Source organism: Podarcis filfolensis (assembly GCF_964270895.1).
Source record: "Podarcis filfolensis genome assembly, chromosome: 5".
In the NCBI taxonomy this organism is placed as follows: domain Eukaryota; kingdom Metazoa; phylum Chordata; class Lepidosauria; order Squamata; family Lacertidae; genus Podarcis; species Podarcis filfolensis.
In genome coordinates this window covers 12498522-12517005 of record NC_139608.1, presented here as the reverse complement: position 1 = coordinate 12517005, position 18484 = coordinate 12498522, and the positions used below count along the sequence as shown (strand labels likewise).

At 44.1% G+C, this 18484-nt stretch overlaps 1 protein-coding gene across 5 annotated transcripts in view; it reads left to right on the top strand.

The window, feature by feature from the left end:
- NAALADL2 (N-acetylated alpha-linked acidic dipeptidase like 2) overlaps nt 1–18484 on the top strand; it is a 607172-nt gene that overhangs the window by 283992 nt on the left and 304696 nt on the right. For all 5 annotated transcript variants that reach the window (XM_083613236.1, XM_083613237.1, XM_083613238.1 and 2 more), the window contains one exon: nt 13426–13696. In XM_083613236.1, coding sequence (XP_083469362.1) covers nt 13426–13696 — 271 coding nt within the window. The remainder of the gene's footprint in view (nt 1–13425; nt 13697–18484) is intronic.

Here is an 18484-nt window from a genome sequence, read left to right as displayed (position 1 = left end):
AGTTAGGAGTCCAGAATTGGGGTTGTGGCAGGTAGCTCAGTTAAAATATCAACAGATTCTATGGCTGCTCAGAAAAAGGCAATATCTACATACCACAAACAGGAGACTAGGAAACCCAGTCAGATGGGCAGGGTACAAATTTTATATCTATATCTATATCTATATCTATATCTATATCTATATCTATATCTATATCTATATCATCTATATCTATATCTATATCTATATCTATATCTATATCTATATCATCTATATCTACGCATGTACACACACACACATCATGCATACATACATACATACACCCACCGACTGGATGGTTTATATATTTATAAAAACCAACTGGACAGTTAAGTCCAGGCAAAAGCAACTATGGGGTGCAGCGCTCATCTCGCTTCAGGCTAAGAGAGCCAGTGTTTGTCCACAGACAGCTTTCCAGGTCATGTGCCAGCATGACTAAACCTCTTTTGGTGTAACGGCACACTGTGACAGAAGCCAGAGCACATGGAAATGTCGTTTACCTTCCTGTCGCAGCGGTACCTATTTATCTACTTGCACTGGTGTGCTTTAGGACTGCTAGGTTGGCAGAAGCTGGGACAGAGCAATGGGAGCTCACCCCGTCACAGGGATTCGAACCGCTGAGCTTCTGATCAGCAAGCCCAAGAGGCTCACTGCTTTAGACCACAGTGCCGCATGCACACACACCCTTTTATCACCTTTTAATTTACACCTAAAAATATAAAGTAAGAATGCAGCAAACTTTGCAAATACCCATATTGCACAAACATACGAAACTTATCAGGCAGCAAATTACATTCAGTCATTACAGGAAATACTCATTTTGTACAGGGATTACATTCCAGACCCCAGCACACATCAGATGGACCTGTTCCACCTTTTGACATTTTTGTGGCATTTTCAGGTCACTTCCAAGTGTCATGTTTGCACATATCAAACAGTCATTGCCTTTGTTTCCCAAGGTTCATTCCTCCTTTAGGAATATTCTCAGTTTCTGGTGTGCTGAACCTCAGGCCTGTGGGCCAAATGTGGCTTTCAAACTCTTATATCTGGCCCTCAGGAATTTCCCAGGCTGCCGTCCTCTCCTGGGCTATGCCCCAACTCTGTGCCCTTCTTGAATGCTTTTGCCAGGCAGAAATAAGTCACTGAACTGGGATAATACCTCTTGCTTTCCTGGATAAAGATCTGAGACATGTGTGCAGAAACCTCTGACTTTTGTGTGGCTAGAATGTAGCCTACTGCACAATGGGAAAAGACATACCTGTTGTTCTACTTCCTTTTGCCTCTGGCTTTGCCCAACAGAGGCATGAGGGTTGCCCTGAAAGAAGGTCCCCCACCCCCTGATCTAATGCACATGGAGGTAAATCACATGGGCATGGAGACGAAAGGACTATGTTGTGCTCACACAGCTTTCCATTTGACACACACCCTGCAGCTGCTGAGGTATATTTCCAAACTGTTGATAATATAGTGCAAGACAATGATACTGTTTCTAGTACATCTTTACCAAAAGAACAATCACCCTCTTGGGTTTTAAATTACTGGAAGACAAGCTATTGTAGTGTAGATGAATTCAGCTTGCAGCTGGCAGTGAATAGCCAACAGCAACATGTAATAGTGAAGGGGAGGGGAGAGACTCAAAGAGAAATCAGTGGTTTGAGACTGGGGACTTGACAAGCGTGATTCTGCTTTTGCCTGCGGAGTGATGGAGGTTATGCCCCAGATAAGGCTCATCTTCTTACGCAATATGCTTAAGAGTGTGTTGCCCCATTGGCTGGAAATGAAATTATTTTGAAATGCAGGCACACAAATCTAAAGTATTTATCTGAGCAGCTATTCACTCTTCTAAAAAACAAAAGACAACCCCGAGATCATCGTGATTTCCAAAGATTTGCATAGAGTCAGCTGCTAACAGTGCATCTATTTAATTATCAACCTCTCCTTTTCTCTCTCAAGGACTTCAATTACTGAGCTGCACTTCTGAATTCCATCGCTGTTTGCCAGAAACCAAGGCCATTTTTTAAAAGGAGTTAAATCATACAATTTAAACCAAAAATAAAAAATAAAAAAATTGCCATTAGCTGTGAGCATAACCCCACAAGCATTCTGACTTAGCAATGCGATCTAATCAGTTCCTCAATTCAAGGAGATGAGGAATGATTAGGAATTGAAAGGGACAAAAGCAAAACGATACCACCAGCTGGGCTAACAGGGTTCAGGGCTTTTGTGATCAGTGGCCATGCAGGTGTGTCCCCTACCCCCACCCCCAAATAAAAGGCTGCAGGAAAAACCTTCGATTGCTATTCAGAAATATGCATAGTCCTTTCCTGTATCTGAACTAATGAAACTGACTGAGGAAGCCAAAGATGCCACCTGGACTTGATTACTTTGCTAGTAACTTTCATTGAGGAATTATAGGATTGTAGAGTTAGCATGTTACCTATGGTCTTCCAGGAAAGCAAAAGTGGTTGAATTGGGGAGAGGGAGAGAAAAACCAATGTTTTTGAAGACTGTGTGGGTCAGTGCTTTAACTAAGAAAAGGAGGAGGAGGAGGAGACTTTGTTGTTTAGTCGTTTAGTCGTGTCCGACTCTTCGTGACCCCATGGACCAGAGCATGCCAGGCACTCCTGTCTTCCACTGCCTCCTGCAGTTTAGTCAAACTCATGCTGGTAGCTTCGAGAACACTGTCCAACCATCTCGTCCTCTGTCGTCCCCTTCTCCTTGTGCCCTCCATCTTTCCCAAAATCAGGGTCTTTTCCAGGGAGTCTTCTCTTCTCATGAGGTGGCCAAAGTATTGGAGTCTCAGCTTCAGGATCTGTCCTTCTAGTGAGCACTCAGGGCTGATTTCCTTAAGAATGGAGAGGTTTGATCTTCTTGCAGTCCATGGGACTCTCAAGAGTCTCCTCCAGCACCATAATTCAAAAGCATCAATTCTTTGGCGATCAGCCTTCTTTATGGTCCAGCTCCAGACTACTCCCTCTTTCTTTCCACTATTACATTTTGCTCTGCAACACTTCATTGGGTGATATCCAACAGACTCATTCCATCAGTGCAAGGATTTCTCCTTTCATAATACAACTCCTTGCCCCTAGCTCCTCTCTCTGTGCCCTCACCAAATCTGCTTTGAAGGTTTTGGGGAAACAAGAACAAGATATGGGGAGTGCAGCAAGAAGACAGAGGGGAAAATTCCATTGCGCAAGCAGAAATTCTTGCAGTGATGGAACTAATTAGTTGGATACTGCCTGTTGCCTCTGGTTCACTGCCTGTGTGTGGTGGGGAGGGAGGGCTGTGTTTCAGTGGGAGAGCATGCAAAAGGTCTCAGGTTCAACCCATAGGATCTCAAGGGACAACTAGGACATTTCCCTGGAGACCCACTGCCAGACAAAGTGGAAAATACTGCGCTAGATGGACAAAAGACAGCTTTATAGCCATCATTTTAGCCCACCATCATTGCTCAGACCTTTGCCATGGTTGTTGAAAGGGGTATCAGAATGCTTTAAATGTATGGTGTGAATGTGGCCAGTCTCTTTGGAGTGTATTTTTTTAAAAAAAGAAGAAGTAGGAGGGGTTCCCTTCTTCCAACAAAAAGCAACCCATTTACCTAAACTCCTAAGATATATGAAAAATGACCGAGAGTGCCCCCTAACTCTCAATAAACTGTCCTTACTCTGGTGTGAATAATTCAAAGGCTCTCTCATTTTGCTGCTTTTTGATAGCCAAAGTTGAACAATTTCACAGTCTGTGAAATAATGGAAGCAACAAACGTGGGAACTGTTCTGTTATCTACTGTAGTATGATCTTGCAGTTGCTGTTCTGAAGGCAGGGAAAAAAGTCACTTTTTTTAAAAAAAAGAGTACTGTCTTTGGTGAACCGTGGGAGAGAAATACCATCTGACAAGGATTGTCAACTTCTACTGCAGTAGATAATTAAGCAAGCAGCGAGACAGTCAGTTAGCTTTGCACTTTGGATCATCATTGAGAGAGAATTCTTTTTCTTTTTCTTTTTTGAAAGGATCACAGGTTAAGGATGCTTTTAATAAAATGCTTTAAATAAAAGGAGAAGAGGGAGTCTGATGACTAAAGCAAACAGGTTTTGAAGCAGATACCAAAGTGAATTTAGGCTTGGTGAGAGGTTGCCTCTAATCCTAAACCAGGGTCATGGATGTAGAACCTCTTGTGTGTGGTTTTTTAAAAAAGAATTTTTTTTTGTAAAAGTTCCTGGGTTTGGCAGTGAGCCAGAATTGAACACACAATCTGTCCCAACAAAGCGTTCATTTCAAAGGTACAAGGGTAATCCTAGTGCAAATCTCAGCAGACCTTTGAGATTGTGCGTTTTACTAGAAATGAGCAACTGGCTAGTATTGGCTCAATGGGGAACGATGGTAGAGGCAGAAATAAAATGGTGGCTCAGGACACAAGGCCAGTTTAAGACATCTTGGAATATGCCTTATGCTGTCTCATGTAATTGGTCTAGCTCAGCATTGTCTACAATGGCTGTCAATGGCTTCCCAGGGTTTCAGGCAGGAGACATTTACAGCCATACCTGGAGATGGTGGGGATTGAACCTGGAGCCATTTAAGTGCAAAGCAGATGCTTTGTCACTATGCTATGGACCTTGCCCATCTTTAATTCCAAAGTCTCAAATTACCTAGCTGCACCACTGCAGGTCTTACCATGCTGCCCAGGATTATTATCATTTTCAGAGGCCAGTAGGGCAAACTGGATAGTTCTGCCTCCCTTTCTGGGGGCAGGAAGTCACAGAATCACAGAATCACAGAACTGTAGAGTTGGAAGGGACCCTAAGGATCATCTAGTCCAACCCCCTGCAATGCAGGAATATGCAGCTGGTCCATACAGGGATCGAACCTGCAACCTTGGTGTTATTAGCACCATGGTCTAACCAACTGAGCTATCCAGGCTCATCTGCTGGCATTCAGGACCTAGACCCCACATATCTGAAAGGCTTCCCTACAGACCATCCCAAATGTTACGACCAGCAGAGGGACCCTCTCTGTAGTTCTGCTGTACCTCCTTCAGAAGCTAGAAGGGTAACCCAGAAAAGGACATTCTCTGTGGCAGCCCCTAAATCACAGAATTCCCTCTCCACAATGGTGTGTCTGGCTTCTCCACTTTACAGCTTTTGGCAAATACTGATGACCCACCTCCTTAGTCTGGGATGTGTGTTTTCCAGGTTCACTCTTTTTCTGTAATCCATTTTATCTGTTTTTAATTTTATATTGTAACCTGGTCTGGAACCTGCTGGCGAAGAGCAGGAATTATTATTATTATACTTGTTGTGGCACAATCCTGTGTATTTTTGCAATTATTTACACACAAAGCAGCCTGTGGTAGGATAGGTTTGCCTGTGTGTTTAGTATCACAGCCTTTTAAAGCACAGAAAATGATTGAGATCAGGGGTTGAGCACTGAGGAATCAAAGTAGCTATATTTAGATTAAGCGTCTCTATGGACTCGTGCCATCATTGTATCCCAGATTATGCTACTTTCCTGAAAAGGGGTAGAGTAGGGGGGGCTGACAGCGGGGGGTGGGTAGGGGGAGAGTAGCGTATTTTCGCAGAACCACTCATTGATAGAGATTTATCTTTCTAAATGGTGACGCCGTGGATTAATTGAGGTGCTTTGTGCAAATGTCAGTTACTGGCTTTTTGATGGATCAAGCTGTGTACTTTTTTGTGTTGGAGGAGAGTTAAGATATTGCTTATCATCTGTCTTGTGTATCTTTTCCCTGGAAAGGGGGGGGGGGGAACTGTACGAGGCAGATATTGAGGCAGTGTGGGGAGGGAGTGTGTAAGAGAGCTGTGCTTTCTGGCTCCAGAGGGGCTTGACAAGATGGGAATGAATACACAGTATATTTACGGTCTCTCTTCCCATTCCAACATGCTGTCATTTCCCTCCTAAATAAAGATCAGTTCATTTGCAACACACATGCACACAAACTCCCTACTGTTATTTCTTGAACAATTAGACTCGAGGAAAAGCTAAACCGAAATGTCACTTCAAACATGGATCACGTCAAGTGAAAGGAGAAAATAATTTAAAACACGCATACACCCCCCCCAAAAGAAAACAAGTAGTATTTGAAAAGCAGGCGCAGAATCGCACAAGCATATTTCACTCCTGGGTGACAGTTTTTGATGGAATTTCTGCCCATAAGGCACCTTTATAGAAAAACAATAGCTCTGTGGAAGTGTTTTCAGCAAGGCCTCTTCCTGCTCCAGTCAGACAGAAATCCATATGAATAAATGCCCTTTAATAGCAGTGTTGTGGTTCTGGGAGCCTTACAGGGTTCACACAGTCATTAGGCATGGTTAAAAGCAACAACAACAACCTTGATTTTCATCACTTGGTGGCTTCCATGTGCAAATGGATTTTCACAGCTCAGAATGCCTTAGGTCAGGAGTACAGAATTGGTGGCACAGCAGGTGCTATTGGGCTACAACTACCATCATTCTTGTCCATCAGGAGCCAGTGTGGTGTAGTGGTTAAGAGCGGTAGACTCGTAATCTGGTGAACCGGGTTCGCGTCTCCGCTCCTCCACATGCAGCTGTTGGGTGACCTTGGGCTACTCACACTTCTTAGAAGTCTCTCAGCCCCACTTGCCTCACAGAGTGTTTGTTGTGGGGGAGAAAGGGAAAGGAGAATGTTAGCTGCTTTGAAACTCCTTCGGGTAGCGATCAAGCGGGATATCAAACCCAAACTCCTCTTCTTCTAAAGAATTGGTGGCACAGCAGGTGCTCTTGGGCTACAACTACCATCATTCCTGACCATCAGCCACGTTGGCTCTGATTGATGTGAGTTGGAGTCCATAAGCCTCTACAGGTTTTCCTCCCTACCAACACACTTACACCTTAGCTGGAATTTTCAGCTTACATTCCAGCACCTCAAGAGAATTTTGTCCTTCACCCACTTCAGAAATGTTGGGAAGCTGTTGCTCCAGAAATTATTCAGTTCAAGCTTAGAGTTTCTACAGGAGCTGGAGGCTCCATCCCCTTCTTGGTTCTGTGCCTGGCCCTGATCCAGGAATAAGTTCATGTGGGCTTCTCCTTTCTATTCACATGTGGTGAGCTGGACACTTTGCCAGCAGTCCTGAAACTCCTGGCTAGCATACCGCATCTTCTGTTCCTGTGGACCTGGAAGCCAAGGGGAAGTATGAGAGCTCCTTCATGAATTTATCTAATCCTCTTTTAAAGCTGTCTGAGTCGGTGGCCACCCCTGCCTTCCGTGGGTGTGGTCTCTATAGTCTGATAGTTTTTGGATGCCAAAGGAGGTACTCTCTGACACACTGGTGCCCTGGGACATCTCATTAGAAACTCTTGTAGTGAGTTGCTGGTGTTGGGATAGGATTCTCAGCTCTCTAAATGGCTATTCTGAGAGCCACTTGGGGGACAAATTGAAGCATCTTCCTAGATACTCCTTAGGAAGTGTTCCCATAGTTTAGACTCTGCCCATGCAAGCTGGCCATTGTTTCCCCATGATGGGAATGGCTATGAAGCCCTCTGTTTAAATGCTTGGCCAGTGGAATTCTTTTTGTCTCTGGCTCCAGCCTCATGGGCTGCCTCTCGCTTAGTTCTGATGCATCCTGGCTCCACATCTGGTCTGCTTTATTCTGTCTTTTAGTCACCAGGTTCTGCCATTGCTTCAGCTTGTTGGGATATTCCATTCCACCTTAAGGAACAGGCATTATTGTTGTGTGTCACATGTCTGTTTACACTCCAGCACAGCTTGCTGGGAATTTCTGTTTGTGTATAGCTTTTGCTTTAGTTGTCTTGCTTTGGACACGGAGATCAGACATGTTTCCTTTTGTTCTGATGTACGCTGAATAACCACAGAGCCTAGGGCTTGCCGATCAGAAGGTCGGCGGTTTGAATCCCCGCGACAGGGTCAGCTTCTGTTGCTCGGTCCCAGCTCCTGCCCACCTAGCAGTTTGAAAGCACGTCAAAGTACAAGTAGATAAATAGGTACCACCCCGGCGGGAAGGTAAACAGCGTTTCCGTGCGCCGCTCTGGTTCACCAGAAGCGGCTTAGTCATACTGGCCACATGACCCGGAAGCTGTACACCCGCTCCCTTGGGCAATAAAGTGAGATGAGTGCCGCAACCCCAGAGTCTGGACTGGACCTAATGGTCAGGGGTCCCTTTACCTTTACCTTACGCTGAATAAACCTGCTTGTAAATATGCTCACACAGCCTCTCACGCCACTTCTGTTTGTGCGGTGTTTGCTCTTCTGATAGCGTGCTCAGTCTTCTGAAGCCTGGGCCACAGATTCATGGTGCACCAAGGACCGGAGTTCACCTGGCACACTGGCCGGTGGGCTGGAGCCAGCTGGGAGCTTGCCAATTGCCCCCGTTTCCTTGGTTGCATGCCAACCCAGCTTACCCCAACCTAGGAATAAGGTTGCATTTCCCCCAGTGGAAAAAGTGGGAGCCCTACCCCCAGTTTTAAAATGTGGACCGCAACCCCCATCTGACCACTTTCCTTTGGTCAGTTTCATTTGTATGTTTTATGAAGCAAGAGTAAGAAAAGATCCAGCGACAGCAAATTATTCCTCGCTGCATGCCAGGCATGCTGGTTCAGCCAATTCACTCCTTCCATTAATGCCTATTTTATATCAAAATGCCTGGGTACTGTAAGTGTTCATTTTTCTTCAGAGACAAGCCATATCCCTCCACCTTTTGGGGCTTTCACGCTGCTGTGCTGGCAGGGAATCCTAGCCTTATAACTGTTGAGCACTGATGAGCTGTACAGACAAATTGTTTTATCCCCCTTCAGGAGGCTTCCAGCCTCTTTACTGCTTTACACAATAGCATTCAGATTGCTGAAGCTTTATGGTGTAGATTGTGAACTATAATCCTTTGTGATTCATCTCTGGGTAGCTGAAACCAATGGTTTTCAAACTTTCTACCTCCAGGAAATGTGTTCCGTGTAAACCTACTGGCCAAGGAACCTCTCTGGGTGGCAACAGGTTATGAGGTACACATTGTCACGAAGACCAGTAAGCCTTTGACACAGCCACAAGTGAATTTAGAATATGTTTTACTCATCCTAATCAAGAACCCCAGAATTCCCTAGAACACAATTTTGACAGCCATTGGGTTAAACAACACAATATTGTGCAGAAGAGAATGCAAAGTGTCTTATTTCCATGCAAAAATAATGCTTGAATTTAATATTTACTTGACATTATAGTGATACAATATAGTGGCGTTGTGGGTTAATCCAAAGAACCTAGGACTTGCCGATCAGAAGGTCGGCGGTTCGAATCCCCGCAATGGAGTGAGCTCCCGTTGCTCAGTCCCTGCTCCTGCCAACCTAGCAGCTTGAAACACGTCAAAGTGCAAGTAGATAAATAGGTACCGCTGTGGCGGGAAGGTAAACGGTATTTCCGTGCGCTGCTCTGCTTCACCAGAAGCGGCTTAGTCATGCTGGCCACATGACCCGGAAGCTGTACGCCGGCTCCCTCGGCCAATAAAGCGAGATGAGCGCCGCAACCCAAGAATCACTCACGACTGGACCTAATGGTCAGGGGTCCCTTTACCTTTACCTTTATAGTGATACAAAGGAAAAAGAATTCCATTCTTTCTTCCTTCCCTCCTAACAACATGGTGGCCTACAGTTGTTGCTGGACTAGAATTCCCAACAAACTTGACTTTTGGCAATGCAAACTGGGGCTGATGGAACTTTTAGTTCACCATCTTCTGGAAGCCACCATGCTAGGTACCCCTGCTTTATTATGTAGATGGGAAATTCATCTGAATTCCCAACCTCCTTCCATCCTTTAGTTAAATGTTGCTGGAGTGTTCTTTTACGTTGTGAATTTACATCTTCTGCTTTGACAAAGGGTTGCCATCTGTCCTCTTTTCCCAGGACACATCCTCCTTTTCATGGATAGAGTTGTCATAGCGATCCTTGGTTAAAAGTAGAAGTCGGTAAATGTGTCTTCTTTTTTGCTCTTCAAAATATGGCTACCCTAGTCATGCAGTGGTTCGTTGTATCAAACCTGTATAACAAAGATTGAATCACACTGGAATGTTATTTGCTTGATCACTGCAGAATCAAGGGATGACTTGCATATGTGAGAATGAGTCATCATTGTTCTACCACTACAGTGAAACATGCTCAAATATTCGAATCCTATCACCAAGTGCTGAGTACTCAGGCAATGAGAAATCAAGATGTATGTATGTGTCAACCAGCCTATAAAGATCAAATGAACACCATGGGCACCAATGCAGCTAAATGCAGCTATTCTTACATCCTGTTGAAAAGAATGGGTTAAATTGAAATTGAAATTAACTGACTTTCTATAGCTTACAATAGAACTGAGTGAGGGCCCACTTTTTAAATAAATTTCTTAGTCGCTTTATCTTGCCAAGGCAACCCAAACCCAACTTTAGCTAAACTGCGTCCTCATTCAGTATAAGGATCATGTTGTGCTCTGGTCAGATGCTGGACCCACAGGGCAAGGCAGCAGGCCTTTGAAACCCCTGCCTCCAAACTACCTCTTCTAGGCTCCATTCCCTTGTGGAGAACTTAAGGTTCTGAAATGTCCAACCTTCTGACCTGAAGATGGACACCCTTTCTCCATTCCATTGCCTCCCACCTGGTGTGTGTCCTGTGCTGCTGGACTAATTTACTGTGAAAGGCATTGGTTCCTCAGACAAACGGGAAGGCACCCGTGAGGGTCTTGGCCATGGTCCTACAGGTCCTTGTGGTATGGGAGGTTCTTCTGAGGGCTCCTATCTGATGGTCCCAGGCACAGCAGTTGGCTCAGAGCCCTTTGTTGGTGCCTCTGTAGCCCCTGACTCTGATCCTGGATTGCTGCATGATTCAAAGGCCATGACAGATCACTTTTAAACTTCAAGAACAGTGAAGTTGAAGTACGTGGGTCATTTACAACTCAGTGCTCCTGAACATATTTGCTTGGAAGTATGTTCAACTTGGTCTAAAGAGATATCCTTCTCAGTAAGAAGGCTTAGGATCACAGCCTTAGCCTTGCTAGTGGAACTTCAGAAGAGTTTGTTTGCTAGATTAAAATATTCCCAAGAGTCATTAAAACACTTAATACCTGCTGATTTGTTTTAATAAAGCTTAGAGCACGATTTGCATCAGGATTTTTAAATATTCTGTAAAAGGAATTATGAAGTAAATAAGGAATGCACTTGTGTTGCTTTAATTCAATCAAGGATATTGTCACTAAAGTTTCAATAGCGTATTGATTTAATTACAGAGTGGAAAGCATCGTTCATTTCATAGTGAAAGGAACAATTTCATAATTGTGCTCTTCATTTAAAACTACCTCCCTCACTGAAGCAAAGTGCAGGCTGATGGGAAATGCGTCAATCTTATTTGTATGGGATGAGTTCACTTCCATTATTTATTCTATTAATGCTGCTTCCAATACCTGTGGGAAATGTGGGTCTTCAAGTAGCAATTGTGTTAATCAAACGACTTTGTGCGTTTTGGGACTGTCCAAGTTTGTGTCATTGCCTTAAAGGGCATAGCTGATGAAATCACTAGCTTGTAATGTACTAGTGATTGGATTAACTTGTCTATTTTGTGCAGTCTGTTTGAAGACTTATTGGAGATAAAGTGGAAAAGATTAAATCCAAAGAGTTGACCTTTGACTATTATTCCTCTTGAAAAGAGCTCACAAGTCTTTAACATAAGCCCACTTCATTTCAAACACGTGTGTGTGTGTCTCTCTCTGTGTGTTTTATTTGGTATTAAAATAGGCCACAGATGGTGAATGTCATTCTCATTTGTTTAAAATGGGTTTCTGGCTATTGGGCCGGAAAAAGATAGGATCTGTTGTGTTCTCTCATATATGCTGTGTGTACACGGTGGATAATATCCGAAGAGTCCCATGTGCCCTCATGCTCCCATATGTGTATAGGTTCTCTGCATTTTTCTTTAAATCAGTCCCTCCTCATGCTGTCTTAAAGACCATTCTGAAGGTTCTCCCAACTCTCAGAGCTCATATGACCTGAAGCATGGGCAAAAGTTCATTGTGTGATTCCTCCAAGAGACAGTGGTCTCCAGGAAGGGATGTAGAAGGAACTAGAACTTCTCCTGTTTTAAATGCAAGTTTGTTGGTGCAATAGGCCCCTTAAAGGGGGAATCATTGCTAAGTCCTAATGTTAGGAGCTTCAGATAATGTTTCTCCAGATCTTTGTATAAAGGACACTTTCCTAAGAAGTGTACCAACCACGTTCTCCTCCTTAAGGCAGCTGACTGGGCGGTGTCTACCCACCCCATTCTGACCCTTCACTTCCATCAGCTGCAGAGAATTTCAGCTACATTTAGTCAAAAGGCATCTCCACTCATAACAAGGGACAATTTTGGGGGAAACCTTTAACAAAAAGAGAGAGGCTACTCTGTTATCTTAATTCTAGGAACAAAACACAGCTTTCCCCAACCCAGTGCCTCCCATTGGTTATGCTGGTTGGGATAGATGGCAGTTGTTGTCCCAAACATCAGAAGATTACCAGGAGCAGTGGCATAGCGTGGGTTGCTGGCGCCCTGGGCGGGTAAGCTGCTGACACTACTGGAGCACCCCCCACCAGAGCCAAGCAGGGCTGTGTTGCGCAGCCTGCAGGGGGAGAGCCCATCTGGGTGACACAGCCTTTGGTGGGCAAATCCCCCTGATGCCCGTGGGGAAGAGCACCACACTATCACTGGTGGAGGAAGAGAGGGCAGGGGGAGCACACCACCCCTGGCACCACGATCCCAGTGGGGTTCCATCGCGGCTGGCCCCCTCGTGCTGGGTGCCATGCCCCCAGGGCGCATGCCACGCCCCTGAGGGTGGCTTGCCATGCCCCCAGGGCATGCGCCAGCCACGCCCCCGCCTGCTCTCTGCCCCCAGTGCCGAAGCATGAAGCTCCGCCACTGCTGCCTGCCTTGCTCCATTCATGTCCGCTCTCTGTGGGCCTGAGCTGCTCTGCTGCCTTTGCTAGGGTGTGGATTTCTATGGAAGCCGATGCCTGTATGGGGGCACTTGGTTGCACCCCCTCAAAATTTTGTACCCATGCTACACCACTGACCAGGAGGGCAGCTTCCTAAAAGCATCCATATCTGAACCAGTCCCTTGTCTTCCTCGCAGATGATGTTAGGTTTTGTTTGTCCATATGGGTGATCCTATATTCTTGGAAGACTAGCGTCAAGTTTTACAAAACAACCAGAAGACTGGGCTAATACAATGGGCCTCCTGAAATTCTTAATGCGATATATCCACCTTCTTGTGATAAGATGGTTGGAGAATTAGGCACAATAAATTTTCTAGATTCTAGGCATCATACAAATAAAATCAGAGGCTTCTTATCAGAAAAGTGAAGAGGCATTGGGGAAAGCCAGCGTGTTAATCGAGTACTTCTGTTGTTGTTTCTTTGTTGTCAGAGATTTGATACAGCTGCATGGGAAAGAAGATAGAGATATTGCAATGAAGCTGCTGGCTCAGTGGACATCCTATGGCCTTGAAGATGTCCAGCTCGTAAATTACTCTGTCCTCCTTGATCTGCCGGGTGCTTCTCCAAATACAGTGACTCTGAATAGCACTGGTGAATGCTTTTATCCTAATGGACAGCTGTGTAGCAAAGAGACCAAAAAGCTTCACAGTCAAGACCTTCTCTACTCCTATGCTGCTTACTCTGCCAAAGGAACTCTCACGGTAATGTAACCATTTGTCTCTGTCATTTTGGTGGGGGGAGGAAATAGAAAGAAACAGCTTCCATCTAGATTTAAACCAATGGGATGATGTATTGTTTGCAAGACTCGAAAGAAGCCAAGTAGGTGTGGGTTTAAGATATAGTATGCTTTATGACTCAATTTTTGGCATGATCCATCTCTGTTTATGTTTTATACCTTTTTAAGTGGAAGCTGGAATTCTTCATATTTTTGGTGAGTCAACTGCCTTCTTTTAGAGTCATGTCAATAGCATTTGATGGATTTTTTAAATTCTTCGATTATAGTTGATGAGGCAGCTCTGCTAAGCACCACCATACCTTTCAAAAGATTCCTTTAAAATGAAGTTTTTGAGGACCACAGGATTGTTGCTGGGTTGGAACCTGGAGGTTTGGCCTTTACCTGAAAGTGGAGGAACCATAGATCGACTGCACAACCCCTTTGTGCAAAGCTCTCAGTCCTCAGTTTTCCTTCTACCATTTTGTCCAGCAGGACAGGTAACAAACCTGCCTCTCATTAGGTAGAAATGATGTTCTTGATTTCAGTTATTATTATTAATTAAATTTATTACCTGCCCTTCACCACTGAACTATGGCCATTGTTCACTTATGCTTCCCCTTTTGCTCTTAAAATGGAACTCTCGAGATCCACCTCCTTCCTACATGATTGAGCCAGTCCATATTTAACAACATGAAACTTCTGCAATCTCATCTAGTCAGGAGTGCAGAACCAAGATGCGTACTAGGCTGTGATGCATGATAATGTTCAGCCACAGGACTGGAATAGGCAGAAACCCAAACCTGAAACATCAGAAACATTTGGTTTACATGATGTTATGATTTGCTCTAGGGGAGTGATTTTCTCAGCTGGGCACATCTGCAGGTACTGCACAACTGCACATACATGGCAATCTCTGCTTCTGCTATTTAACATTTATTTAGTGCTAGGTGCAGAGCAGAGCATCGGAATGAACAGTCCAAGCCCAGAGGGTTTGTAATCCTCATCTGGTACATAGAAGAGGAGCTTGGGGGAAAAGATAAATTTATAAGCACCCACACCTGCTCTTGGGAAATGTGTGTTCCAAATCTCTGTAGGCCTCCAGAACTGAAGATCCATCTGGTAAGCATGCTGCATAATAGCCTCCTGGAAGTGTACAGAGAATTATGGCTTTCAGCAGAGAAAAGTCCTACCACTTCAGTTTACTTAATTACACCTCCGTACCATCTGAATCAAGGCAGTTAATGTTGTGTTGGTGCAAGCTACTCTACAAGCTGCCAAAGCTGCTTAGATCTTTGAGATCAGGGCATTAATCAGATCAAAGAGTTATTTTGAAGTCTATGGAGAAGTCTGCATATAATTTGCAATCCTTGTATCATATATCATGGCAGCATCAACGGCTGGTGGACTCTCCTTCACTGGAGGTTTTTAAACAGAGATTGGATGGCTATCTGCCATCGATTCTTTAGCTGTGATTCCTGCATTGCAGGAGCTTAGATTAGGGAGCTCTTGGGGTCCCTTCCATTGCTACAATTTTCTGGTTCTATGATTCTATGCAAGGTAGGTTAGGCTGAGAGACAATGACTAGCCCAAGGTCATCCAGTGAGTTTCACTCAATGAGTAGAGTTTTGAACTCTGGTCTCTCAGGCCCTAGTCTAACACTCTAACCACAACCACACTGACTCTAACTTAGACACAGACATACACAAATGCACACACATACACATCCAGTTGCATGTAATTGATTTATCCCCGTTGCTGTTGTCTTTTTCTTCACTTGAACCACCAGCAGAAAGAGCTATTAATGGCTGTACAAAATGTGGCTCACTGCCAGACACTCACGGCAGGACTGCTTTGGTTTCTGACAATGTTATTTGTAGAACAGCCGCACTCTGCTTCTTTGAAAGCCTGTCATGTCCATTCATCTTGTGGCCATATTGTACCTGAATCTCCCAATTTGTGCTTTCTAGTAACAGTCTGAACGGCAGGCATGGTATATGAAATCTTCTTTTTGAAAACAAACTTAGTGCCAGTGATGGATGACCCACTTTTGCTACCTCTGTGTAATTTGCTGTAGGCTGGGAAAGTGACAGTGTTTACCCCATTATAATAACAGGTGGGGTCAGTGTATGATTTCGCAGATCGTGGCCCTGTTGCTTGTGAAATGCACATTAAAATAGATGATTCATCATATTTCAGGTCTGTGGGAGGGAAAAGAATTACTTCTTGATGCGTTGTGTTTGTGACTAGAAAGCCTCATGAATTATAACTCAATAGGAAGGGAGTTTAGAAAATCTTTCTTTTCTCCAGACTCCCAGTATTGAAAGCATTTCCCTCTAAAAATGAATACTGAATTTTCTGCAACACAACTTTCCAACGATATCTTTCATCACATTGCCAGAAGTGCATACTTTGTGTGGTATTTTGCATCATGTTTAACAAAAAGCAAACAGAGCCAAGCTCTTAAAAAATAAACTTCTGGCAGCCTCAAAAATGAGTCCATAACGAAAGGCATTCATTGGGTAGCCATTTCCAGAGAGGGGTTTCCAATTGAACATTGCAGAAATTAATTTGGAACGGAAACAGAATAGCCCTAGTTTTCTTTATGGTAAAAACAAACAGCTGCATTTTTTCCTGCACCTACAAAAGCAGTAACCATGGAGACCACATCACCATACCTCTCACCATACCATGGATTCCTGCTCAGCACTGGTCTTAAGACCTTTTCATACCAAAATGGGACATCTTAGCTGTTAGCACTAACACCAAATGGGCTCATGGAACTCTGGTCCATAAATTGAATGGTCTCTCCATCCAACCCTTGTGACACTCCATGGTGCTTTTCCCTGAATGGAATGTTTCCTGAATGGAATGTTTCCTTTTGCTTGCCCAGTTGGAGGGGTGTGTGTTGTGTTGTGTACATTCACATGGAAGTGAAACACAGTGGAAGCAGAGAGAGAATCTGGAGATGGACGATCACATTAAGAGGAGGCCAAAGCCCTCACTCTATAGGAACATGCCGATTTAAATATTATATAGAGGTGGTTAATCTCCATTGTTGCTTATCTGTAAAAAAGTAAAATGTTAAAGTCCATTAATGAGATGTATATATCCAACATGGTAAGTTTAGGCGCCTTCTTGTTTTAGGGGAGAGGATAAAGTGAAAGATAATAGAGAACCAATTCTTCCTTTTCTAGCAGCTTCTAGTCCAATGAAAAATGGCCAGGTTTGTTATCTAGGAGATATAAGGCCCAATAAGACTTTGCCTGTGTGTGGGGGGGATTGCTTTTGCTGTTTCCTTTACATTTTTGGCACCATTTACATTTTACTTCAGATATATTTATTTGCTAACGACTCTTTTTATGGGGTTTTTTCTCTTCTGTAGTTTTTTCCCTCTAAGGATAAAGCTTTGCATTGTGTCAAATATTAAAGAAAATGTAAATATATTTCCCCGAGCTTTCAATGAGTTCTGTCAGATCCTGTGAAACAAAGAGCACGGCAATCTCAGACATATTAGGTTTAACCTCTGAAAGGATATGAGCCTCTGAAATGTACATTAATAGCTGAGGGAGAGCAGTGGAGGATGCGGGGGGGGGGAGACTCAGGAAAATGCTCCAGTTTAAATAGAAACACAAATTTCTGTGCCAGAACTTTGCCAGCCCCCCCCTGCCCCCGATGAAATCATAAGCACATTGATTTTCAAGATCAGGTAAAATAGGAGACAAAATCAGCCAGTAAATAAACTTGGTGGATTCAAAATAGCAAGTGCCTTCAAATGACTGTCATAATAGCACACTTCATCAAGTCCCAGACATATTTCAGTGCAAAGAGCATTGCAGATTTTCTTCACCCCCAGAAAATTTCACCACTTTGTACTGTATGGTGCCTTTAAGACTGAGGCTGAATATATGAGCTCCTGGTTTGAATCTTGCAACTCGCCTGCGAAGAAAGGTTGCCACATTTTGGACTTTTTAGTCTAGAGGAAAGGCATGATAGAATTTTATCAAAATGATTCAGGATATTGGGGGGGGGGGGAGTACTTCATGCAGCAAATAGTTAAGAGAAGTCACTCACTCCCAGAAGAAACAGTGATGGCCACCAACTTGGAATGACTTTAAAAGAGGACTGGACAAATTCTTGGAGGAGAAAGCAATCAATGGATAAAAATTGGGGATGGCATGGAGTGCACATAGAGGAAAACCCATTTCACAAGTGCTAATGTTTGCACTAGCATATCAATTAAGTTGTATTGCAGACCTTCAATCAACTTGGTCACCCTCTTTTGCATACATTCCAGTTCGTCAATAGCCTTCTAAAACTGTGGTGGGACTCCAGGTGTGGTCTGACTGAGGAAGAATAGTGGTACTATGACTTGATTGGGGCACTATACTTCTGTTGATGCAGCCTAGAATAGCATTAACTCTTTTTTTTTTCTTTTCTGTGTCACACTGTTGGCTCATGTTTAATTTGTGATCTACTAAGACCCCTAGGGGACATGGGTGGCACTGTGGTCTAAACAACAGAGCCTGGGACTTGCCGATCAGAAGGTCGGCAGTTCGAATCCCTGCAACGGGGTGAGCTCCCGTTGCTCGGTCCCTGCTCCTGCCAACCTAGCAGTTTGAAAACATGTCAAAGTGCAAGTAGAAGGGGGAAGGTAAACGGCATTTCCATGTGCTGCTCTGGTTCACCAGAAGCGGCTTAGTCATGCTGGCCACATGACCTGTACGCCAGTTCCCTCGGCCAATAAAGTGAGATGAGCGCTGCAACCCCAGAATCA